Genomic DNA, 26,761 nt, shown 5'->3' with positions numbered 1-26,761 from the left:
AGCAGTGGTGATACTGGACATCCCTGCCGCATTCCTGACCTTAGGGGGAAAGCTCTTAGTGTTTCCCCATTGAGAATGATATTCGCTGTGGGTTTTTCATAGATGGGTTTTATGATATTGAGGTATGTATCCTCTATCCCTATTCTCTGAAGAGTTTTGATCAAGAAAGGATTCTGTACTTTGTCAAATGCTTTTTCTGCATCTATTGAGAGGATCATATGATTCTTGTTTTCTTTTGTTAATGTACTGTACCATGTTGATTGGTTTGTGGATGTTGAACCAACCTAGCAGCCCAGGAATAAATCCCACTTGGTCGTGGTGAATGATCTTTTAATATACTGTTGGATCCTAGTGGCTAGTATTTTGGTGAGAATTTTCGCATCCATGTTCATCAAGGATATTGGTCTGTAATTCTCCTTTTTGATGGGGTCTTTGGTTTGGGGATCAAGGTAATGGTGGCCTCATGAAATGAGCTTGGAAGTTTTCCTTCCATTTCTATTTTTTGGTACAGTTTCAGAAGAATAGGTATTAATTCTTCCTGAAATGTTTGGTAGAATTCCCCTGGGAAGCCATCTGCCCCTGGGCTTTTGTTTGTTGGGAGATTTAATGACTCCTTCAATTTCCTTAGCCATTATGGGTCTGTTCAGGTTTTCTGTTTCTTCCTGGTTCAGTTTTGGTAGTTGATACATCTCTAGGAATGCATCCATTTCTTCCAGGTTATCTAATTTGCTGGCATAGAGTTGCTCATAATATGTTCTTATAATTGTTTGTATTTCTTTGGTGTTGGTTGTGATCTCTCCTCTTTCATTCATGATTTTGTTGACTTGGGACATTTCTCTTTTCTTTTTGGTAAGTCTGGCCAGGGGTTTATCAATCTTGTTACTTCTTTCAAAGAACCAACTCCTAGTTTCATTGATCTGTTCTACTGTTCTTTTGGTTTCTATTTCATTGATTTCTGCTCTGATCTTTATTATTTCTCTTCTCCTGCTGGGTTTAGGCTTTATTTGCTGTTCTTTCTCCAGCTCCTTTAGGTGTAGGGTTAGGTTGTGTATTTGAGACCTTTGTTGTTTCTTGAGAAAGGCTTGTATTGCTATATATTTTCCTCTTAGGACTGCCTTTGCTGCATCCCAAAGATTTTGAACAGTTGTGTTTTCATTTTCATTCTTTTCAATGAATTTTTTATATTCTTCTTTAATTTTCTGGTTAACCCATTCATTCTTTAGTAGGATGCTTTTTGGCCTCCATGTATTTGAGTTCTTTCCAACTTTCCTCTTGTGATTGAGTTGTAGTTACAAAGCATTGTGGTCTGAAAATATGCAGGGAGTGATCTCAGTCTTTTGGTACCATTTGAGACCTGATTTGTGACCTAGGATGTGATCTATTCTGGAGAATGTTCCATGACACTAGAGAAGAATGTGTATTCTGTTGCTTTGGGATGGAATGTTTTGAATATGTCTGTGAAGTCCATTTGGTCCAATGTGTCATTTAAAGTCTTTATTTCCTTGTTGATCTTTTGCTTAGATGATCTGTCCATTTCAGTGAGGGGGGTGTTAATGTCCCCTAATATTATTGTATTGTTGTCAATGTGTTTCTTTGCCTTTGTTATTATTTGGCTTATATAATTGGCTGCTCCAATGTTAGGGGCATAGATATTTACAACTGTTGGATCTTCTTGTTCGATAGACCCTTTAAGTAGGATATAGTGTTCTTCCTCATCTCTTATTACAGTCTTTGTTTTTAAATCTAATTTGTCTGATATAAGGATTGCCACCCCAGCTTTCTTTTGGTGTATATTAGCATGGTAAATGGTTTTCCACCCTTCACTTTCAATCTGGGGGTGTCTTTGGGTCTAAAATGAGTCTCTTGCAGACAGCATATCGATGGGTCTTGGTTTTTTATCCAATCTGATGGCCTGTGTCTTTTGATTGGGGCATTTGGCCGGTTACACTCCAGTAACTATTGAAAGATATGAATTTAGAGCCATTGTATTGCCTGTAAGGTAACTGTTACTGTATATTGTCTGTGTTCCTTTTTTGTCTATGTTGCTTTTAGGCTCTCTCTTTGCTTAGAGGACCCCTTTCAATATTTCTTTCTTTCTTTTTTTTTTTTTTTTAAAGATTTCCCCTTTCAATATATCTTGTAGGGCTTGTTTTGTGTTTGCAAATTCCTTCAGTTTTTGTTTGTCCTGGAAGCTTTTAATCTTTCCTTCTATTTCAGTGACAGCCTCACTGGGTATAGTATTCATGGCTGCATATTTTTCTCATTTAGTGCTCTGAATATATCATGCCAGTCCTTTCTGGATAGGTCTGCTGCCAATCAATGTTTCTACCATTGTCGGTTAAAGATCTCTTCTCCTGAGCTGCTTTCAGGATTTTCTCTTTGTCTCTGAGACTCGTAAGTTTTACTATTAGATGTCAGAGTGTTGACCTATTTTTACTAATTTTGAGAGGGGTTCTCTGTGCCTCCTGGATTTTGATGCCTGTTTCCTTCCCCAAATTAGGGAAGTTCTCTGCTATAATTTACTCCAATATGCCTTCTGCCCCCCTCTGTCTTTCTTCTTCTTCTGGGATCCCAATTATTCTAATGTTGTTTCATCTTATGCTATCACTTATCTCTCGAATTGTGCCCTCGTGATCCAGTAGTTGTTGATCTCTCTTTTTCTCAGCTTCTTTATTTTCCATCATTCGTTCTTCTATATCACTAATTCTCGCTTCTGCCTCATTTATCCTATCATTTCGAGCCTCCATTTTTGATTGTACTTCATTAATAGCCTTTTTGATTTCGACTTGGTTAGATTTTAGTTCTTTTATTTCTCCAGAAAGGGTCTCTCTAATAACTTCCATGCTTTTTTCAAGCCCAGCTGGTATCTTTAAAATCATCATTCTGAACTCTACTTCTGACATAGTACTAATGTCCGTATTGATTAGGTCCCTGGCAGTCAGTACTGCCTCTTGTTCTTTTCGTTGAGGTGATATTTTCCATCTTGTCCTTTTGTCCAGAGGAGAATAGATGAATGAGAGAACAAAATGCTAACAGGGTAACAACGTCCCCAGAAAATATACAGTAAACAAATCAGAAAAGACCTGAAACGGGGGGAAAAGAAAGGGAAGGAAAGAAAAAAGAAAAAGAAAAAAGAGAAAAAGAGAAAAACAAACAAAAACAGAACAAAAGAAAACAAAAAAAACAGAATATGATCAAATATGATCAGGCTGGTGCATAGATCAGCGCCACACACTAGATTTTGGGCATATTTTGGTTTGCTAGAGGAAAGTGCCTCCCAAAATTTTAAAGAAACGAAAACGTATATATGTACAAAAATAAGGGTTAATACAATGAAGGGATGGAATATGACTGTAAAGATGAAAATTATAAAAGATTTTATAAAAGGAATTGATAAGAAGTTGGTTGAAAAAAGAAACACGAAGATTTAAAAAAAAAAGGGAGAGAATGTGAACAGGCAGGCGACTATAACAAAGCCATACACTAGAGATTTAGGGTATATTTTGATCTGTTAGAAGAAACTGTATCTCAAAATTTTAAAGATAGAACAACTTATATATATATACCAAAAATAAGGGTAACTACTATGAAGGGATAGAATATGACTCTTCCAGAAAGTGGTCGCTTTTCTGTTCAGAGTTGTTGCTATTCTTTTCTTCGATCTCCTGTTGAGTTCATAGGTGTTCAGAATGGTTTGATCCCTACCCAGCTGAATTCCTGGGACCAGACGAAATCCAGGTCTCCTACTCCTCTGCCATCTTGCTCCTCCCCCAGAAAAGAGTGAATGATTTTTTTTAATGTATTGTTGGGTTCAGTTTGCTAGTATTTTACTGAGGATTTTTACATCTATGTTCATCAGAGATATTGGCCATAGTTTTCTTTTTCTGTGGTGTCTTTATCTGGTTTTGGTATCAGGATAATGCTGGCCTCATAGAATGAATTTGGAGGTTTTCCTTCCTTTTCTTTTTTTGGAATAGTTTGCAAAGAATATGTATTAACTCTTCCTTAAATGTTTGGTTGAATTCGCCTGTCAAGCCATTTAGGGTCTTTTTCCTGACCATAGAGGAAAAGCTCTCAGTTTTCCCCCATTGAGGATGATGTGAGCTTTGGGTCTTTCATAGATGGCCCTTATTATTTTGAGATATGTTCCCTCTAAGCCTACTTTGTTGAGGGATTTTATCAAGAATGGATGCTGTGGAGTGCCTGGGTGGCTCATTCAGTGAAGTGTCTGCCTTCAGCTCAGATTATGATCCCGGAGTCCTGGGATGGAGCCCCACATCAGGCTCTCTGCTCAGCAGGGAGCCTGCTTCTCCCTCTACCTCTGCCCCTACCCCTCCACCCCCAGCTCATGCTCTCTCACAAGTAAGTAAGTAAGTAAGTAAGTAAGTAAATAAAATAAATAAATCTTTAAAAAAAGACAATGGATGCTGTACTTTGTCACATGCTTTTTCTGCATCTACTGAGAGGATCATCTGGTTCTTCCTTTCATTAATGTGGTGTATCACATTGATTGATTTGCAAATATTGAACAATGCCTGCAGCCCAGGAATAAATCCCACTTGATCATGGTGAATAATTCTTTTAATGTATTGTTGGATTCGATTTGCTAGTATCTTGTTTAGAATTTTTACATCCATGGTCATCAGGGATGGTTTCCTTTTTAGTGGGGTATTTGTCTGGTTTCTAATCAAGGTAATGCTGGCCTTGTAGAATGAGTTGGAAGTTTTCCTTCCATTTCTATGTTTTGGAACAGTTTGAGAAAAATAGCTATTAACTCCTCTTTAAATGTCTGATAGAATTCCACTGGGAAACCATCTGGCCTTGGACTTTTGTTTGTTGGGAGATTTTTGATTACTGATTCAATTTCATTACTGGTTATGCATCTGTTCAAATTTTCTATTTCTTCCTGTTTCAATTTTGGTAGTTTGTATGTTCCTAGTAATTTGTCCATTTCTTCAGATTTGCCCAATTTCTTGACATATAATTTTTCATAATATTCTCTTATAATTGTTTGTATATCTGTGCTGTTGGTTGTGATCTCTCCTCTTTTGTTCATGATTTTATTTATTTGGGTCCTTTCTCTTTTCTCTTTAATAAGTCTGGCCAGGGGGTTATCAATTTTATTAATTCTTTCAAAGAGCCAGCTCTTAGTTTCATACATCTGTTCTGTTTTTTTTATATATCATTTATTTCTGTCCTAATCCTTATTATTTCCCTTCTTCTGCTAGCTTTAGGCTTTATTTGATATTCCTTTTCTAGCTCCTTTAGGTATAAGGTTAGGTTGTGTATTTCTTTTCTTGCTTCTAGAGGTAGGTCTGTATTGCAATATACTTTTCTCTTAGGACCACTTTTGCTGTATCCCAAAGGTTTTGGATTGTCGTGTTTTCATTTTCACTTGCCTCCATGTAATTTTTTATTTCTTCTTTAATTTTGTGGTTGACCCATTCATTCTTTAGTAGCATGTTTTTTAGCCTCCATGTGTTTGTGGTCTTTCCAAATTTTTTCTTATGGTTGAATTCATGTTTCATGGTATTGTGGTCCAAAAATATGCAGGGAATGATCTCAATGGTTTTGTACTTGTTGAGACCTGATTTGTGACCCAGTATGTGATCTGTTCTGGAGAATGTTCCATGTACACTCAAAAAGAATGTATATTCTGCTGCTTTAAGATGAAATGTTCTAAACATATCTGTTAAGTCCATATGGTCCAGTGTGTCACTCAAAGTCATTGTTTCCTTGTTTGATTTTCTGCTTAGATCATCTGTCCATTGCTATTAAGTGGGGTGTTAAAGTCCCCTATTGTTATTATATTATTACAATGAGTTTTTTTATGTTTGTTATTAATTGATTTCTATATTTGGGTGCTTCCAAGTTGGGGCATACATATTTACAATTGTTAGATCTTCTTGATGTGTAGACCTCTTAATTATGATATAATGCCCTTCTTCATCTCTGTTATAGTCTTTGTTTTAAAATCTAGTTTGTCTGATATAAGTATGGCTACTCTGGCTTTCTTTTGATGTCCATTAGCATGATAGATGGTTCTCCATTCCTTCACTTTCAATCTGCAGGTATCTTTAGGTCTAAAATGAGACTCTTGTGGACATCATATAGATGAGTCTTGTGTTTTTATCCATTCTGATACCCTGTGTCTTGATTGGAGTATTTAGTCCATTTACATTTAGAGTGACTATTGATAGATATGAATTTAGTGACATTGTGTTACCTGGTTGGTATATCTGATGATGTTCTCTGTTTCTTTCTAGTCTTTGTTGCTTTTATTCTTTCTTTTCCCCACTCATTGAGTCCCCCAGAGAGGCCATGCCACAACTCCCAAAGGTACTCCCCAAAGGGGGAACTGTTTCTCCCCATGTGACCCAGGGGATCCTTAGACCACACTGCACACTCCTGGGCCTCTGCCCTCCTTCCCCACCAGACCACCACTAAGCCTGCCAGGCACGACCCCAGCGATGGTGCAGACGTCTAGAACTTAAGATTTTGAACTCCACTGCTTATAAAGACTTGTGGTAGTCAGCCCCTCTCCTTTTCCTAGTCAATGGTTTTGGGAAAGAGTTTTTCTTGTGCAACCCCCTGCCTGTTGCTTCACTCTTTCTCTCTTGCTCCTCTCTCTGCGATCAGGGCTCCCTCCCCTCTGCAGCACCTGCAGTTCTTTTCTCCTCCCAAATCACCTCTTGGCAGCTCCTACCTTCTATGATGTGGACATTTTTCTACCTCTAGATGTGCAGTTTGTTCTTAGTCCTCAGATCAATTTCTTGGGTGTTCAGAATGATTTGATAATTATCTAGCTGTATTCAAGGGATGAGGCAAGCTTAGGGTCCCCCTACTCCTCCACCACCTTAACTCCTCTTCTAGGAAAGAACTTTTTAAGTGAGACTCTGAAAGCGTAAACCATAAGGAAGGAGACGACAAGTTTTACTAGATTAAAATTAAGAACTTTTGTTTGTCTAAAAAGCAACATTAAAGAGTGAAAAGACAAGCCTCAAAAGTGGAAGAAAAAAATTTCAACACATGCAATAAAACAAAAAACGTTAGTAATCTGAACACTTAAAGAAATCCTATGAATCAGAGAAAAGCAAACATCCTAATATAAAAATGGACAGAAAATCAAGCACTTTAAGAAGAAGAAAGCAAATGACCAATAAACAAATGTAAAGATGATAGACATACTAATATTCAGGAAAATGCAAATTTAAAACACCAAGGAAATACCATTTATACCCACTGGATTTGCAAAAAATGAAAAATTCTGACAAAATCAGGCATTGGTGAGAATGGGCAGGAACTGAGACACTTAACACCTGCTGGTAAAGCAGAACGTGTGGACACCCACAGCACTTCCACTCCCAGGCATATGCCAGTTTATCATTTGTCTCCTTTATGATTTGCATATTTTGAGATGCATTTAAGAAGTCCTTTCCTACCTAGAGGTCACGCAGATACTCGCCTATATTTTCTTCCAAACATTACAGTTTTGCCTTCCATATTTAAACCCTTAATCCATCTTTACTTGATTCTGTACATGCGTGCCAGAAGACACACAAGCATGTTTATAGGACAATGTTCAAGATAGCAAAAAAACTTGAAATAATCCAAATATTTATTGACAGTAACATTGGGTCAATAAATTCTGGTGTTGGCACATAGCATGAAGCTATGCAGCAGGGAACATGAATAAACACAGCTACAGGTTCTCACGTGGATGAATCCTAGAAATATGTTGAGTAAAAGAAGCAAGTCACAAAGGAATATGTGATATGATTCCATTAAATTAAATTTCAAAAGTTGAAGTTAAAGAAAAGGTTAAAGGTCAAAACCATAAGTGGCAAAGCTATAAAGAAAAGTGAGTCACAGATTCTCACCAGGTCAGAGTAGTGGCTGCTCTTGGAGGAAGGAAGGGGTTGTGGACAGGGATGGACAAATGGGGGTTTCTAGTATACTGGGGCAAGGTTGTGTTTCTCAATCTAGTAGACTGTATGTGAGTGTTTATTTGTTAAACTATTTTATACACTCTTCAATATGATTAATACTGAAAACTAAAGACAGAAAGAAATGAGAAACTGAGGCTCAGAGAAGTGAAATGACGCCCAGTCAAGTCCATTCGGTTAGTGTGTGGCAGAGGTGTGGTGTTAATCCTATTTTCCGATGCCAGACGCCATGCTTCTTACAGAATCATTGTCCCACAGGAAGTCAGGGATCTAGAATATGGGATTTCAGGAAGCAAAAGGGCCTTGCAAGCATCAAACACAACCAACCCTGACTTCATAGGACAATTTGATGTTCCCTCAGGGCTACTGTTCTTTGGTCCACGTGAACGAACCCCAGTTTCTTTAGCTGCTCCACCCTTCATAAACCTGCTCTGCATCTCTGAGCAAATATTCCTGTTTGCATTCCTCTGAAAATACCATGCTCAGAACTGAAGGTATTATTCAACATGCAGTCTCACTGGAGTGAAGTAGAGTAAATCTGTTTTTGCAGTCTAAAACCAAAAACACTGAGAATTTAAGAACAGTCTATAAATCTACAGCCCAGTCCTTCCTGAGGGTGACTGTGTCAGATTGTCATTGTGCTGGGTGTTTCCAAGGGACCATTATATCACCAGCCCAGACCAGGGTCACAAGATGTGGGTCCTGATTCCAATTCTATCAACAACCAATCCGTGTGACCTTGAACAATTTCCCTTCCTAGTCTTGGTCCGACCTCCATATCTGTGATATGAGCAAGTAGTCTCTAAATTCTTTTCCAGCCCTTATGTGCTTCAGGGTGAGTGCTATTTTATGGACTCCAGAGCCAGGCTGCTCAGGTTCAAATCTCAGATCCACCCACATACAAGCTGTGCGACCTTGGGCAAGTAACTCAACTCAGAATGGGAATAATGATAATATCTATCTGAGATCCTTTTCCACAGGATGTGGGGAAGATTAAGTGAGTTAATACATATAAAACACTTATCACTACACACTAAGCTTTGATGGCCCCACTCCTGACTTCCAGTCTTAGCTGATTCCTTGAGAAAAATTCTTAATGTCACCCAGCTTACTCTGTCTTATCATGATTTATTCACCGGGATAAATATGCACCTTGTAATCTTTTCATAAGTGTGCACCTTCAATCTTGTTTTATTTTCCAGGACTTATTGGCTGTGGGTACTTTGATCCTTGCAGAAAGTTCAAACTTGAAGTATGTGAGATGATTGCAAATTTAGTTTCAGCAGGCAGAGTGCTGTGGCAGTGGACGAAGGTACAGAAGCGTTGTCCGTAATAACAGAAAGTCAACTATTACTCAGTCCGTTCTCACCTCATGGCTCATGAACTTATCATCACATCATGGAGCAGTGGGGTTTTTTTGAAAAAGACAAATTAGGTGCTCAAATAGATTTATGACACCTTTTCCTTCCAGCAAGCAAATATTCCGACTAGATGATGCTTTCCATATGTATGAGATATTACTATAAACCACACACAGCATCCAAGATAAAGTAGAATTTTGCTAAAATGAGAGTACTGCTTTTCCACTTGTTACTCTGATTTGTATGTTAGACATTCACATGTTTACTGGCTGACTGAATACATGAATTTCCGGATGTTCTTAGCTACCTGAGACTTAAAGTCAAACTTGTGTGAGTCTCTGAGATGGAATGGGAATTAGTAAATGAATGGAAGTGTACTTAACAAAATAGATATATATATTTAAATAAGATTTATTTATTTACCTTAGAGAGGGTGGGGGGGAGAGGGAGAGAAAATCTCAAGCATACTCCATGCTAAGCGTGGAGCCTGACACTGGGCTTGGTCTCACAACCCTGAGATCACAGCCTGAGCTGGACACTTAACCAACTGTGCTACCCAGGTGCTCCTAGTCTAGATTTTAATATACAGGTCAGTGCCCTAAGTAAAGCTCAGCAAACCTGTAGCTGTCACCAATGGCTCAAAGCAGACTCATGCAAAAGCAATTAAGCATAGGTCTGTGACATTTCAGACCTAGGCTTAAAACAAGGCTGAGGCATTTGCCAAAAAACATTCATTAGGCCAATTACACATATCTCGGAGGAAGCTTATGTCCTGGGGAAACTTGGAGGGTGTCAACCTCTCAGATTCCTGGGGGAATTCTACATAAGAGAATTATAAAGAGGAATTAGGTGTTCCTTATGAAATGCTTGGTCCGCACAATGGCCTGTTCCTTGCATGGGGCCCGCCCCTTGCCAACACAGCGTCTTTGCACATGCCATTCTGCTTCTCTTAAAGAAAATTCAAAATGAATGGCCAGGGCTGAGTGTCTGAGATAATTTTCTGTGGTCAGATCCATCCATTGTTCACACTCATGTGATTATATACATATTTTCCTGAAAAGCTTTGGCCTTCTGGGTGTCTTTCCATCAAAGCTTCTCTCGTTATATGAATGTTTACTGGTTCCATTTCGCATCTTTCTTTACCTCTTTAACCTGTTTTCCACAAGCTCTCATTCCACTACTCTCGTCAGGGTCACCAAAGATCTCAGTCTTGCCAAATCCAGAGGTTGATGTCTTCCTCTTACTTGACTCTTTAGCAGCATTTGACATAAAAGTCTCCCTCTCGACACGTTTTTCACTTGGTTCCTGAGGGACCTCATGCTCTTGGTTTTCTTCCTACCTGACAAGTTACCTTTTTAAAAGTCCCCCCTCTTCTTCCCTTCCTCTAGAGACTGGAGTGCACCCAATCTCAACTCTAGGACCTCTCCGTTGTCTGTATTCTTTACCCAGATGGTTTCTCCAGCTCCAAGGCCTTAAACACCATCTCCGTGCTGCTGACTTCAAAATCCAGGCTTCCATTCCAGGCCTCTCTGCTTGGCTCCATACTGATTTCCTACTGCTTAGTAGACATAGCCATTTAGATGTCCAATAACCATCTTAAAGTTAACGTGTCTGCACAGAACTCTTAATTGTCCTTCTAATATGACCTTCCCTCAGACTTTTGCATCTTTTTAGCCAATAGCAACACCACTGATCCTTCTCCTCAGACTAAAAAACTGGTGCCGTCCTTGATTTGTCTCCCTCATCCCTCTACTTCCAATCCATCAGCAAGTCTCAGTTACCATGCTTTCAGAATATATCCCAAAGCTTGAGCACTCTCTGCCGTCTCACCCCCCTGATAGATGCTTTTATCACCTGCCCTCTGGACCATGCAGCCACTTGCTTTCTTTTTGCCTTCCTAGAGTCTGTTCTTTACACAGTCCTAAAATGCTTTTGAAGAAAGTAAATGAGAAATCATTACTCCTTCTCAAAACCACCAGGAGGCTCCCAGGTACACCTAGAGTGAAACCCAATGCCTTGCTCTGGCCTGTGAAACTCACCCCCTGAGCTGGCCCCTGCTTGCCCCTTCCACCTTCTGCTCCAGCGGCCCTGCCCTCTCGCTGTTCCTCGAACACTCCATGTTTCTTGTGCCTCTGGGCCACCGTACTTTGTTTGGACTCATTCTCATTCTTCTTACCTTCAGAGGGGCTTTCTCAGATCATTGTCTCTAAAGTAACTGTCCATGGCTCTATCGCAGTCATTATCTGTCTTCTGACCCTACTTTATTTTTTCTGACCATGACTTTTATCATTATTATTTGTCAATTTGTTTGTTTACCAATATATTTGTTTCTTATTTATCTATTGTCAGTCTCCCCACTAGAACAGAAGCTCTCTGATTTTAGCAGATTGAGCTGCTGCTTACCATGCTGTCTTCTTAGTTACAATGGTATCTTCTTAAGGGCAGCAGGAAGTGTTCAAAAATAGCCACTGAATAATGAATGAATCTTCCTCCCCTCCCCACCCCCAAATAAGCAGCCCTTTTTGTATCTTTTCTTCAAACCTCCCATCCTCACAAAGCACTTTTAACCCTCATATACCACTTCATCTTTATATCACTTTACACAGCTTTATTTTTTTTTTAAGATTTATTTATTAATTTGAGAGAAAGACAGAGAGTGAGTCGGGGGGAGAGGCAGGGGAGAGAATCTCAAGCAGACTGCCTGATGAGTGTGGAGCCCAACATGGGGCTGGGTCCCATGACCTGAGATGAAATCAGGAGTTGGCTGCTCAACTGACTCAGGCAGCCAGGCACCCCTACTTTACACAGCTTTAAAGCAGAAGCCCAGGGCACCTGGCTGGCTCAGTCGTTAAGCGTCTGCCTTCGGCTCAGGTCATGATCCCGGGGTCCTGGGATCGAGCCCCGCATCATTGGGCTCCCTGCTCAGCGGGAAGCCTGCTTCTCCCTCTCCCACTCCCCCTGCTTGTGTTCCCTCTCTCGCTGTGTCTCTCTCTGTCAAATAAATAAATAAAATCTTAAAAAAAAAAAAAGGCAGAAGCCCAGGTGAGGAAAGAAAAGAGTTGACAAAAATTAAAGGGAAAGAAGCAGGTTAACACAGGAGAAGAGGGGAAAAAAGGAATTTATTCAATTCTCTTTAATGATTGCCTCAATGGCTGTCATCCCAGGGGCAGTCGTTTACCACAAAGAAATAAGCAATATTCACACAGCCTTAGCCCTTTATTTCTGCATATTTGTAATATGATTTTACATTTTGGTGAGTGGAATGAACATTTTAGCTGGGAATGGAACTGAGCAAAGAGGGAAATTTAAGGATAATTGGTAAAATAACACTTGTCTTTATTCTGTCTTCCCTGGCTACCTGCTGTTTTAACTTATACCATGAATTAGCCTGTAATGATTATGCTATAAGCTCAATGGAGTACTTTTTCAATGTAGAAAGGGCATATTCCATAAATAGGCCCTAAAAAAAGCATTTGCTTTCCCGAATTAATCTTGTGGGGAGTTTGATTCTCCAGAATATTGTTTTCACATTCAAAATGATGCTAATGGTATCAGTTGTAATCTTTATACATGGCCAGCAATGCTTCCCACGCCTAGTACACCTCAAGTTTATCCCTTAACTGGTATCTCTCCACACAAGAATGTGTCATTGTTATAGCTTTGGCTGTTTGGATTCTGAAGTTGGTAGAACTGATAAGTTGGTGTTCAAATAAACAAACAAAACCCAGGAAAGCCACCTCGTCATTATACCTGCATGTCAGACTGGCCTGCCAACTTATTCTAGATAAACAGGTATGTGAAAGCATGCTGACTGAGTTTGGATCTCCATGGTGAGATCCAATATTGTATATCATACATGATATACAATATATTGGTGGAAATCCAAATATACTAAAGACCTTAAAGCAATCTATGGAAATGGTCATTATTGACTTCAGAAGTGAACTTTCATTGTTCTTAACTGCATGGCAATCGGCTCACACCCAGTTTTTTGTTATGACATATTTCCACGTACACACTAATATGGTTAACAATGATTAGGAATGGTCATTCCCACAACTCACATAGTTTTTAAGAATTCAGGGGAAAGTGACTTGTTCAAAGCCAACTAACGCTGATAGAACAGGCATTGGAATTGGCATCTGAAGTGTTATTCTGGAATGGATCTGATTCAAGAGCTTATGGTCTTTGAAATTCTATGTTGGTTTATTTATGATGTGTTTTTCTCATCAGTGCTGTGACAAAAATATAAACTTAATCTTGGTTTATTTACTCAGCCTACTTCATTTAAAATAAAATTTGTGGAATAAAGTAGTTCTAAAAAGCAGTTCTGCTTTTAGTTTTATCTGAAAAGTAATACATTTTTGTCCATCTCTAGGTGAAGATGCTGCCAACTCCTTCTAAATTTCATTACATTTTCAATCTTCGAGATCTTTCCAGAATTTGGCAAGGAATGTTAACCATAAAAGCCGAGGAGTGTGATTCGATATCTGTTCTCCTATCACTTTTCAAACACGAGTGCAACAGAGTAATTGCAGACAGGTGTATACTACAGCACTTGAGTTTAAATGTACTGTATAAGAAGTTGATACTGTGAGACTAATTCCTGTATTATCTACTCAAATAATTAGAGTATTGTCTTCATTTGCTCTGGGGCTTGTGAAACATTGATGCCATTTCCCACCTGCTGGTCCTCTTAAAAAATGCTCTGCCAGTCTGCTTGAGTATTATTTCCACAGCACATCTTTTTAAATCACCACATCATCAGAGACTTGATAACATTCAGAGGCAAATTTTATTATGTATATTTTCTAGGACGTTTGAGCTCCATGTAAGTTTTGCTTGGTGTAATCTGGGAACATAGGCTCAGTCATTGTTCTGAGCCTCAGCTTCCTCCTGTATAAAATATGGATGGTGATGCTGATCTTACAAAGCTGTAAGGGCCTACCACAATATCACACACATATATGGTATTTCTCAAATGTTGGTCCCCCTCCTTCTGCTCTTCCCCCTCTGATACTGTAGGTCTGAAAAGGACATTTGTGTACTGTGTGCTCACAGAACCAGAAAGTGGACGCTCGTCCACTACTGAATGTCATCAGTCTGCACTCCTACTGCAAATTTTAGGGACCTTTGACCCCACCTAAGTGACTCATCTGTATTGTTAAAGAAAAAAAAAACTATTCATGACACTTGTTAAAACAATAAGGCATACAGACTTTATTCAGGATTACCACACTGGGTATATGGACCACCGCGATGGGGTTTTGCAGGAGGTGAGAGAAACTGAGCTGAGCTCCAAATACGACAAGGGAAGAGTGGGAATTTATAGCCATGGAGCAGTTTAGGGGACGTCGGTGGATGGAAAACTACTGAGAGGAAATATCAAGTGTAAGGGAGGGATTCTAGCTAAACTGACCTAATAGGATTCTTGCTGAAAGCAGGCTAGGGTGAGTAGATATTTCCTGGGGGGTGATGGGGAATGAGGAATTTGGTCAGATATTGAAGGGTGATTAGATATGGGGAGTGGGAGATTCTGGGATTAAACCCACTTGACAGGATTCTTGGTACAATTGGGCAATGCAAAGAAGGACACAGAAGTCCAAAAGTCATGGCCTAATTGGGAAGAGGATTCAGAGGAGACTAAGATTGATCAAGGAGAGACTCTTTGCCAGTGTTTTTTTTTAAGTAATACTCAGTGTTATATCTCTCCTTAATGGAGTTATGTCCTTGTCTGTTCCCCTGTTCCGAGAAGTCCACGGTGTAGGATGGGGCCTCAGGAAGTGGAGGGAGGTTGGACATGTTCAATTAAGAAAGATGCCTTCATATTTTACATATTTACTCCTGCATTTTTCTTTCAGATTTATAACTCCTGAAGATGAGCAGTGGTTTAATATCCATCTTGTTCGAGCAGTTGAAGAGAATATTAACCCAGATGTGACTTCATATATTCTTCCTGAACCATACTTTGCAGATTTTCTCCGTGAGATACCCGAACCAACCGGTGACGAGCCTGAGGATACTGTGTTTGAAGTGCCCAAAACTTATGAACTGGTATTTATTTTCACCTTTGAAAAGAGCTTTTCGATCACTCACCTAACTATATTTCTCCGCACCCCAGAGCCCCACCACGGAGTTGTCGTAACTTCTACATTAGTTATTTGTCGTGATTCATGCCATCATACACCAAGTAAAATATTTTAGTGAAATTTAGCAGTAATCCCATTAAAGTCAGGTATAAGACAAGGATGCCTCCTATCATCGCTACTATGGTTTTGAAAGTTCTAGGCAATGAAACAAATGACCAAAACAAACAAAAAAAGATGTAATTATCAGATAGGAAAAAACAAACATATTGTGTGCAGATGAGATGATTATCTCTTAATAGAAAAGAACTGAACATCTGTTTTAACTACTAACAGTTCAGTAAGATGACCAAGTGTGAGATAAATACAAAACTCTGTAACTGTCCTCTGTATGAAAGGCTGGCAAGTTACAGCTGATGGGCCAGATCCAGCCCTCTGGCTGTGTTTTGTGAGATTTGTAAGCTAAAATTTGCATTTTTTAAATGGGTGGCAAAAGAATCCGAAGAAGAAGAATATTGTGTGACCTGTGAAAATTACATGGCATTCAAATGCAGCGTTCATACACAGAGTTGTATTGGACCACAGCTACGTGGATTTGTTTCCTTATGGTCCAGGACCGCTTCTGTACTATGAGGGTGCAGTGGAATAGTTGTGACAAACCCTATGGGCCACAAAGTTTTAATCCTGCCCTTTACAGAAAAAGTTTGCCAACTCTTGGTAACAATCATGAGATAGAAACTATAACAGGAAGGTACTTCATTCAACAGCAACAAGTATGTAAAACATCTAGGGATAAACATGATTAAACTTTACTTGATTAAATGGCAACACATCATTCTCCCTAAATTAACGTATAGGTTTCATGAAGTTTGAAACAGGACTCCAAAAGGATTTTTTTTTCTTTTTGAGAGAGAGAGAGAGAGAGCGCGTGCGTGCACACATGCATGCTTGCGTGGGTGGGGGGGAGGGGTAGAGGGAGAGGGAGAGAGAGAGAATCTTTCTTTTTTTTTAAGATTTTATTTATTTATCTGAGAGAGAGAGAGAGAGATAGCAAGAGAGAGCACGAGCAGGGGGGAGAGGGAGAAGCAGGCTCCCCACCGAACAGGAAGCCTGATGTGGGGCTCCATCCAAGGACCCTGGGATCACGACCTGAGCCAAAGGCAGATGCTTAACCGACTGAGCCACCCGAAATCTCCATACTCAGCATGGAGCCCAACATCTCCCACCACCCTGAGATCATGACCTGAGCCGAAACCAAGAGTCGGATGCCCAGCCGACTGAACTACCCAGGTGCCCTGCCAAAAGGATTTTTTTTTCAAGATTTATTTATTTATTTGAGAGAGAGAGAGAGAGAGAGAGAGAGCCTGGGGGAGGAGCAGAGGGAGAACAGGAGAGAATCCCAAGCAGACCCCGTGCTGAGTGCAGAGCTATGTGGGGCTTAATCTCACAACCCTGAGATAATGACGTGAGCCAAAAGCAAGAGTCAATGCCCAACTGACTGCTCCACTAAGGCACCCCCAAAAAGATTTTTTAAGTAGGGTCACAAACAAAGTAATTCTTAAGTGCATGTAGGTCGAAGAATTGAATGGGGAGACAAAATTGTGCAAAAAAAATACATGAATATTTACTTCAAAACCATTTGACTGTATCAATGATGTAAAACTTCTGTGTATTTTTTAAGATCCATAAGCAATATTAAAAAGCAAATACAAACAGAAATATTTGTTATATTCCAATCATAGTTCCCATGGGTGGGAATTGGCTCTGGGGCTTTTGAAGGGAAAGGTCAGGGAATGATTTCATACTGGCAACCAGCTAATGCAGTTAAGTTTCAGGCCTCTGAAAATGGAAATAACTGAAAGTCAAGTAATCCATGACAGATGTTTGGAAGTCCATTAGGTTTTTTTTTTTTTTTTTAAAGACACATTTATTCAGCGTCATGATCAGACTATTACATTTAGCAATCAACAGCATGGGTGCAAAAAAAAAAAAATCTACATTAAAACCCTTTGTTGGAATGCTTTACACTTTCCACAGAACAGAAACTAAAATAACCTGTTATACAGTTAGTCACAAATAGAGTCCTCGAGTTTTCTGCCCATACACATGAGTATTGTCTAAAACATGTCTTCTTTGTAGCAGCTAGGCTACAAAGCTGTGCTTGGCTGAGTTCACAAATCTGTTGTAACCTGTAGCTTCCCTGTCACTTCTCTGGCTCTCCTCTCCTGCTAAGCTTTGTTTCCTGGCAGTAATTAAAACCTTCTGCCACTGCCATAGCTACTGCTGCTGCTGGAACTGCCACAGCCACCTTGGTTTCGTGGTTTGGCAAAGTATTGGCCTCCACCACCATAGAGGCCAGAGCTTCTGCCTCCAAAATTTCCTCCTTTCACGGGTCCAAAATTTGAGGATTGATTGTTGTAATTGCCAAAATCATTATAGCTTCCTCCACCTCCAAAGTTGATCATTACCAGATCCATTATAGCCATCCCCACTGCCACCATATCCACCACCACCTCGACTGCCACCAAAGCCACCTCGACCACTGAAGTTCCCTCCACGACCAAAGTTGTCATTCCCACCAAAACCACCTCCACGACCATCACCAAAGTTTCCAGAACCACTTCGACCTCTTTGGCTGGATGAAGCACTAGCCATCTCTTGCTTGGATAGGGCTTTCCTTACCTCACAGTTGTGGCCATTCACAGTGTGGTATTTTTGAATGACAATCTTGTCTACAGAGTCATGGTCATCAAATGTTACAAAAGCAAAACCTCTCTTTTTGCCACTGCCTCAGCCAGTCATGATCTCGATCACTTCAATTTTCCCATACTGTTCAAAATAATCTCTTAGATGATGTTCTTCAGTGTCTTCTTTAATGCCACCAACAAAAATCTCTTTCACAGTTATGAGCACCAGGTCTTTGAGAATCTTCTCTTGAGACAGCCCTCTTTGGTTCCACAACTCTTCCATCCACCTTTTGTGGCCTTGTGTTCATGGCTGCATCCACCTCCTCCACAGTGGCATACGTGACAAACCCAAAGCCTCTGGAGCGCTTGGTGTTTGGATCTCTCATTACCACACAGTCCGTAAGCGTTCCCCATTCCTCAAAATGGCTCCTCAGACTCTCATCGGTTGTTTCAAAGCTCAAACCCCTGGTGAAGAGCTTCCACAGCTCTTCAGGCTCTTTGGGAGACTCTGACTTAGACACGACGGTGGTGGGAGGGGAGACTTGAACGATGCTTACTTGGCGGCGTCCACGGGCAGAAAGGAGTAATCTAACGAATGTATCTCCATTAGGTTTTTATTTCTATTTTTTAAAAAGAGTTTATTTATTTATTTATTTGAGAGAGAGAGAGAGTGCGAGGGGGGGAGGAGCAGAAGAGGAGGGACAAGGAGGGGAAAGAATCTTAAGTGGACTCCGTGCTGAGTGTGGAGCCTGATGCAGGGCTTGATCTCACCATCCTGAGCTGAAACCAAGAGTTTGGCACTTAACCACCTGAGCCACCCAAGTGCCCCTCCATTAGATTTTTTTTTTTAATTAGAATTACTTTTGAAAGCCTTTACAATTGCTGCTTTCATAGATTTTGGCTCTTAAATTATTATTTTTTTCTCTCTCTGCACCCACAGGTCCCATCCTTTGACTTCCTGTCTGAAAAACTCCAGTTCTACCAGAGACAGTTCAATGAAATCATTAGAGGAACATCTCTTGATCTAGTGTTTTTTAAAGATGCAATGACACATCTTATTAAGGTTCTAACTATTGACTCTTTGCTGACATAAATAGATCATGTAAAAACTGGGTAAATTTCACAGACAGATGTTTTTAGAGAGGAAATCTATAGTTTCAGATAGTGTATAGAAGCATATAGAAGCATGTCCATAGGTTGGATCAGTTCATGGTCTCAGAAAACAAAGGCTTAATCAGAAACCCCTTAGCCAAATCAAAATAAGTTAATCAGTGAAAGACAAGTATCATATGATCTCACTGATAGGAGGAATTCTTAATCTCAGGAAACAAACTGAGGGTTGCTGGAGTGGTGGGGGGGTGGGAGGGTTGGAGTGGCTGGGTGATAGACATTGGGGAGGGTATGTGCTATGGTGAGTGCTGTGAATTGTGTAAGACTGATGAATCACAGACCTGTACCTCTGAAACAAATAATATATCACATGTTAAAAAAAAAGAAGTTGTTAGTAGGAAGGGAAAAATGAAGTGGAAATCAGAAGGGGAGATGAACTATGAGAGACTGTGGACTCTGAGAAACAAACTGAGGGTTCTAGAGGGGAGGGGAGTGAAGGGATGGGTTAGCCTGGTGTTGGGTATTAAGGAAGGCATGTATTGCATGGAGCACTGGGTGTTATACGCAAACTATGAATCATGGAACACTACAACAAAATCTAATGATATATGGTGACTAACATAACATAATAAAATCAAATTAAAAAAAAGAAACTCCTTAGCTGAATCCATGTATGGGACAGCAAATGCTTTCCAAGGGCGAATTGATGGGTTTTGTATTCAGAGCTGTTGACACATCGAATCAGAGTTTCTCCTTTCTAGAAAGTAAGCTAGAGAACCCTGTGAAGAAATAGTCCCTCTTCAAATTTTATTTTGATATAATGGGAATCCTGTTCCCTTCCCCATGGAGGAAAACTTGATGCTTTTTAAAAAGGTCAATTTCATGATTGGCTTACAGATTATGGGCAAACTGATGAGGAAGGAGTAAGGTAGATGCACAGGACTGGTATAAAAACAGAAACCAGTTAGAGACAACACCCAGAGGAGCATGGTTTGATCCAAGTCTGAAAGGCTACAGAAAAGAGCCATTTGTTTGTGTCATGTATAGATTGAAAAGGAAGTTCGAACACAGTGTCAGGAGGTTTGATAAAGAGGCAGCTTGCTCTGTGTTTATTATACGTTGGTCTTCCCCAAAGTTGGTGAATTTCCAGATGTCCTAGGGCTGTTTCACATTCATCTACTCAACAAGTAATTATTGAGTACTCACTGTGGTGAGGTCTTGGGGGCCTGGGACCCCCAAGTGATTAACATGTTACAAAATATAATGATAGAATTAATGCAAAGTGTTTTTACTATCTGCCACCTGTAAAACTTCCATTTAAAAAAAAACTTTTTAGTGGTGATAATGAATTTAGTGACCCATCTAGACTTTCATCTTAATCAGTGACATTAATGTAAAAGGCAGTTTTTTAGCAATGTCTTCAATTGGCCTGCATATGAGGTGAACCACAATTCCACCCTATCCTTATTGAGGAAATCAGCCATAGAAAAGCAACACAAGACTAAATCAGCCATAGAAAAGCAACACAAGACTAAAGTCTAAGTCTTTTTCTACAGATGCCTTCTTGCCTTCTTTGTAAGTAGAATTTTGGTACTTAAAATTTTTTCGTTGGCAGAGATACAATACAGGTAGTATTCATTGTAGAGCTAGGTGTCTATCTAGTTCAGTATGTTAGACTGAATAATAAGCAGACAATCCTAAACTTTCTGCAGATTGGGAAGAGCAGCTCCATCATGCATTGAGTCCGAAAACAATAAAATTACACACACACACACACACACACACACACACACACACACGAGAATGGCTTTGAAATAGGAGATAGGAAAGCCCATTTGATGATGGGCAAGGAAAAGAATTTGAGTTGACTAAATCAATAGGAGACATTAATTTAAAAAAACTCTGACATATCCCATTAAAAGAAAAAGTCTAATGTAGTCTATAAGCATATGTTCAAAATTGGACGCATGTAGTGCGAGAAAATGTGAATAGTTGAATTCTATTTTTAAATACATACCATTTTATATCCAAACAGATTTCACGAATAATTCGAACATCATGTGGAAATGCGTTGCTGGTGGGTGTCGGTGGTTCAGGAAAACAAAGTCTTTCGAGATTGGCCTCTTTTATAGCTGGATATCAAATATTCCAGATTACATTAACCAGGTAAGGTGAAATAAAACACAGCAATACATTTTTCTATTATTAATTTCTCTGAAGTAAAATGTTCACTTAAAAAATACAACAATTTGTATATTTTTTAAGCTTTTTATTTAAGTGTAAATTATTTAAGGAGGTGTGCACAAATCATGGGTGTCACAAAGTAAGTACACCTCGGTCGTTAGCCTACAGATGAAGAAATAAAATATCAGCACCCTGGAATCACACCTCAAGTCCTGTCTCAGTCATTACCCTCCCAAGGTTCACCATATTCTGACTTCTAAACCCACTTAGTTTTACCTATTCTTGAACTTTCTATCCATCAAATGCTATGGGATCTACTCTTTTGTGTCCAGTTTCTGTTGCTTGTATTATGTTCGGGAGTTTCATCCATCATGCTGCACGTACCCATAGTTTGTTCATTCTTATTGCTATATAGACCTCCACTTTCTCACAAATTACCACAATTTGTTTCCCGTTGTGCTGTTGATAAATATTTGTGGGGATTTTTTGGCAAGTAGAGCTGTAATGAATATTCTTGCGCATGATGGAGTGTACTTTCGGAGATAGAACTGCTGGGTATGGAGTGTACCTATATTCAGCTTTAGTCTATTTGGAGAATTGTTTTCCATTGTGGTTCTACCTACACTTCCACCAGCGTTTCATGAGGGTCTCAGTTGCTCCTCATCCTGGTGCACCTTTGGCACTGTGAGTCTTTCTCACTTTAGCAATTCTGGTGGATGGGTAGTGGTATGTCTCTGTGGCTTCCATTTGCATTTTCCATGACGAATGTTGAGCACATTTTCACCTCTTATTGGCCATTTGGACAGTCTCTTTTGTGAAATATCTGTGTTATTCCTTTGTTGCTTCTTTTTTTTTTCAGTTAGGGTGTGATTCTTTCTCTTACTGATTTTTAGGAGTTCTTTATATATATGTTTTGGATATAATTTTGTTGTCAGAGTGTGTATTACATAAATCTTCTCCAAGTCGTTGGCTTGCCTTTTCACTCCTGGTGGATTTTACTTTTTTTTTTTTAAGATTTTATTTTTTTTTTTTTTTTCTGGGGGGGGGGGGGTGTTGGAAGCAGGCGCGCATGAGTAGTGGGGAGGGGCAGAGGGAGAGGGAGAAGCAGACTCCCCACTGAGCAGGGAGCCTCCACTCAGAACTTGATCCCAGGACCCTGAGATAATGACCTGAGTCACAGGCAGATGCTTAACCAACTGAGCCACCCATGTGCCCCTTGGTGGATCTTTTATTTTAGTTTATTATTATTTTTATGTCTAGGCTACATTTTTTTATTATGTTCAATTAGCCAACTTAAGTTATCAATTTTTTTTATTTTAGTGCTCTTTGTATTCTGTTAAAAAATATTTGTTTACCTTTGTTTACCTATGAAGATATTCTCCTGTGATTTCCTTTGAATTTGCAAATAAAATGTACTTTTTTTACGTATAGAATTATAACCCATCTAGAATTTATTTTCTTCTAAAATCTGAGGTAGGAGTTAAGATTGTATTTTTCAATATAGATATCCAATCACTCCAACTCCATTATTGAAAAGGTCATGTTTTTCCTGACACATTACAGTGTCATTTCTTCCCCATCAATCAACTGATGATGTCTGTGACTACAGTCTGTTCCACTGATTTAATTATCTTTGTAGTATTACCAACTGTCTTAATTACTGTAGTTTTAATATATCTTGAACAACTTTGTTGTTCTTCTTCAGGACTGTCTTGAATATTTGGCCTTTTGTAGTTCCTCATAAATTTTACGTCACTTTTTAAATTAACAATTTATACACACTACATAGATAAAAAATTTAACAGGGTACAAATTACAAGAGCAATTAAAAAAACATGAAGCATCAAATATCTAGAGGTTAATTAAATTAATCCGTTGTCAACCTTTAAAAATTGGGAGGTTTCACAAAAAAAAACCCCCAAAAAACTAGATTTCTGACTTCTCTTCACACAGTTGGAAGATCTGGCAACACTGTGCCTACATTCCCAGGTGCCTGGACCTAAGCAACATGCCTCCTTAGATGGGACATACAGTCCTCCAGTTTACCAGAGTGTTAACAGTATTTTCTTGTTTTCTGTATTCTTGATGCTCTGGCACTGGGGTCCTGCTGACTGCCCCTTCCCAGGGCAAGCCAGTTCTTAGAGACAGCTAATGGCTTGCTCCAGTAGTGTGCCTTTCATAGGTAAACCAACTACTCCAGAGCTTATACTCTGAACCACCACGTCTATTTGGCTTTCTCCACCAGGAAACAATATTGTTCTGCTCTAATCACCCCAGAGCCAAGGACCAGTAACTAGGGACAGCATCTATGCCCTGGGGCCTGTTGAAATTATTCAAACAAGCCAATCCTAAATCTGCTTGGCCTGCCTGCCTTTGCCTTTCTCATGGAAACCACAGTACATGCTGTTGCCCACGGTTGCTGTTACTCCTTCCACCTCCTGACTGACCCTGAAGCTTCCCCATGCAGCCCTATGTGGTGTGGCATAACCCCTCTTGTTTCTAGGGATCTGTGAGTATAGGCTTCTTCCTTCATGACAGTCCTTTCCATGTCTGTGTGTCTTACCATACCTGACTAAAAAGCTTCCTGGAAACATTTTAAAACAGCAGGGAAGGTGAAGGGAAGTAGAGAGGAATCAAAGGGGGCAATTTAAAGTAGGACTTTATAGTCCCTAGTATATTGTTAGGACTTAGCAACTGATCAGATATGGGGTGAAGAAGAGGAAAGAAGAAAGTCTAGAATGACACACCTAGTTTCTCTAGTGGTATTTATTATACTGAACTGTAAAAAATGCTTGTTCACTCCTCTGTCTCCTTCACTAGTCTGTAAGCAAACTGAGGATGGACCATCGTAACCTTTGTCTTATCTACCATTACTATCAAGTGGGTTCTTTTAACCAACACCATAAAAATACGTGTTGAACAAATAAACAAATGACCAGTTTTAAGGGGGGTAAAATGAGAATTCAGTACATGCAGAGAGTGAGATGTTTGCAGAACACACGGTTTCCGTAGTTCATTAGACTCATGGGTGTGGAGTTCAGGAGTGGCTGGCTCCTGAAGATGTCAGCACAGAAGTCTCAGTGGAGAGAACAAATTTCAGGTAACAAGGAGCATGAGTAGGGAGCATAGCGAGAAGAAAAGATGGCTAAGGGAAGAATGCTGGGGTCTCCCAACATAGAGGAAGGGGACTTGCTTGCAAGAGAGTGAGAAGTAGAGGCAAGGCGAAGAGGAGGAAATCCAGAGTGGTTTCCAGAAACCAAACTACATCTCAGCAAATCTTACCAGTTTCTCCTTCTAACGAATGACCCCCTTGGCAATTATTTTGAAAGGCATGTATATTTTCCTTTCAGTGGAGTTCCTTTTGCCCAAGTCTACAAGACATTTTACTGTAGTGCCACTCAGAAGGAGATAACTGGTCCTCCTAGATTAAAATCAGCTATTTATTCATTCGAGTGCCCTTAAACCGAGTCATCTCTAATGCCCACTGTAGCTTTTACAAACAGATATTTTCTTCATTTTGCAGAGGAGGAAACAGAGGTTGAGGAATGTAAAGGAACATTTCCAAGCTGCAGAATGGGGATTTGAACACAGGTCCTTCTGATTCTAATGCCTGTGGCTTACACACAACTCCCTATGACTTGCACCATACAGCCTCCGTCAAGTGAGGATGTCTGTGTTGTCAATTTACTCATGAGGATTTATACACAACACTTCAGAAAATGTCTGCTTTATTTCTGCACATCACATCATCTCCAGGAGCATATATATTTAGTAGGAAACACAGTAAACAGAAAAGCAAAGACCAAGATCTTCTTGTCAAAAGCTGTAACTACATAATTATAACATTTCAATTATTTATATCACATTGCATAATGCATGTTCTTCTGTAGGCTGTCTCTGTATTTAGCCACTTAACGAGATACACAAATTACCACTATATATAATTTATTGCTAATTTTATTTATAATTTATCTTGACTTTCTTACCAATCCAAACTCATCCAAGTTTCAGATTAGTTTTAAATATTATATGTATATTCACTTGGGCAAAATCTGTTGTGGAAGACTGTTAGCTTGCTGAGAATAGAAGTTCATTTCTGAATTTCTAATTACTCTTCATGAGTCACTTCTGGTGAATTCCCATTTCTCACTTCTCACGTTAAATAAAACATACTTGCTTTGAACAGTAACACATAACTATTTCTCTCTGACCTCTGTGTTTTTAGCAGGCACTCTTACTTAGTATCTCTTGGGGCAGGTGCAGAGTATGCTCTTATTACCATGGGTTATATTGTCTTCTGAGACAAATTATGACTACATATATTTTTAAATTTTAAATTTCCTACCACCCTTTTTAGGTCTTATAATGTGAATAATCTAACAGATGACTTAAAAGGTCTGTACAAAGTTGCTGGTGCTGATGGAAAAGGTATCACCTTCATCTTTACTGACAATGAAATAAAGGATGAGGCATTTCTAGAATATCTTAACAACCTGTTATCTTCAGGGGAGGTAGGTCTCAAAAGTAGAGAAAAAGTTCATATTTTAAAAATGTAAATTATGTTTGAACAGAAAAAGCAGCAATCCTTCACAAGTGAGGCCACTTAACATTCATTTTTCATTTTAGAAATGATTAATATGTAAGACATGGTAGATTTTTCTTTAAAACTACCTGTGAGAAATGAATGCTGTCCACCTCCAGATTTTTTGTATGCTTTGTTCCATTTTAAATATGATTGCTTACTTATTTCATCAGTTTTCAATTTGATCCTGTAATTTATTTTAGAATAATCACAGTATCTATCTAACAGTCAGGAGTATAAAAGAAAGGAAAGAGTTCTGCCAGCTCTAAGCAGATGTTTGGTCATCACTTCTGACACCACCTATGTCAACACTCCCATGATCACTCACATACTTGGTACTTCATTAGAAGGACTCATGGGGCTCAACATCCAGTTGTACTCATGTCTAAGATTTATGACAGCAATGCAGCAAGGATTCACAGCCAGATCAATATAGAAAAAGACACATCAGGTGGAATCTGGAGAAATCCATGTGCAGGCTTCCTATGTTCTCACCGAAAGGGTCATACAGAATGTGCATCCCCTCCAGTGGTGAAGTGCAGTCACTCATATGCTGTGTTTCCATTCAGGGAACCCTGTTGGAGATTCCGAATTCAGCAGTTTTACTGGGGGCTGGTCTGGTTGTCCCTCCCTGCCTAGACACTACTGTCAAAACTCCAGACTCCCAGAAGGAAAACAGATGTTCACCATATATCACAATGTTTGTATAAACAGTCCAGGCCCAGAACAACCTTTTCAATTAGTAAGGAGGAGACATTCAAAAACCAAGTTCCCAGATGATGGCCAAGTGCTAGCCCTGCAAGCA

At 39.5% G+C, this 26,761-nt stretch overlaps 1 protein-coding gene across 1 annotated transcript in view; it reads left to right on the top strand.

Moving 5' to 3' along the window:
• The window catches only part of DNAH8 (dynein axonemal heavy chain 8), a 407,368-nt gene that overhangs the window by 235,864 nt on the left and 144,743 nt on the right, over positions 1-26,761 (top strand). The window contains exons 51-56 of the mRNA XM_073884828.1: positions 9,149-9,258; positions 13,686-13,849; positions 15,169-15,361; positions 19,021-19,143; positions 21,226-21,356; positions 25,732-25,885. Of these exons, the coding sequence (XP_073740929.1) occupies positions 9,149-9,258; positions 13,686-13,849; positions 15,169-15,361; positions 19,021-19,143; positions 21,226-21,356; positions 25,732-25,885 (875 nt within the window). The remainder of the gene's footprint in view (positions 1-9,148; positions 9,259-13,685; positions 13,850-15,168; positions 15,362-19,020; positions 19,144-21,225; positions 21,357-25,731; positions 25,886-26,761) is intronic.

The sequence above is a fragment of the Callorhinus ursinus genome, unplaced genomic scaffold (genome assembly GCF_003265705.2).
Source record: "Callorhinus ursinus isolate GAN/ISIS: 27379988/994484 unplaced genomic scaffold, GSC_fseal_2.0 scaffold59, whole genome shotgun sequence".
Lineage (NCBI taxonomy): Eukaryota > Metazoa > Chordata > Mammalia > Carnivora > Otariidae > Callorhinus > Callorhinus ursinus.
Note: the sequence above shows the minus strand (reverse complement) of the source record. Positions and strands in the feature narration are given on the sequence as shown.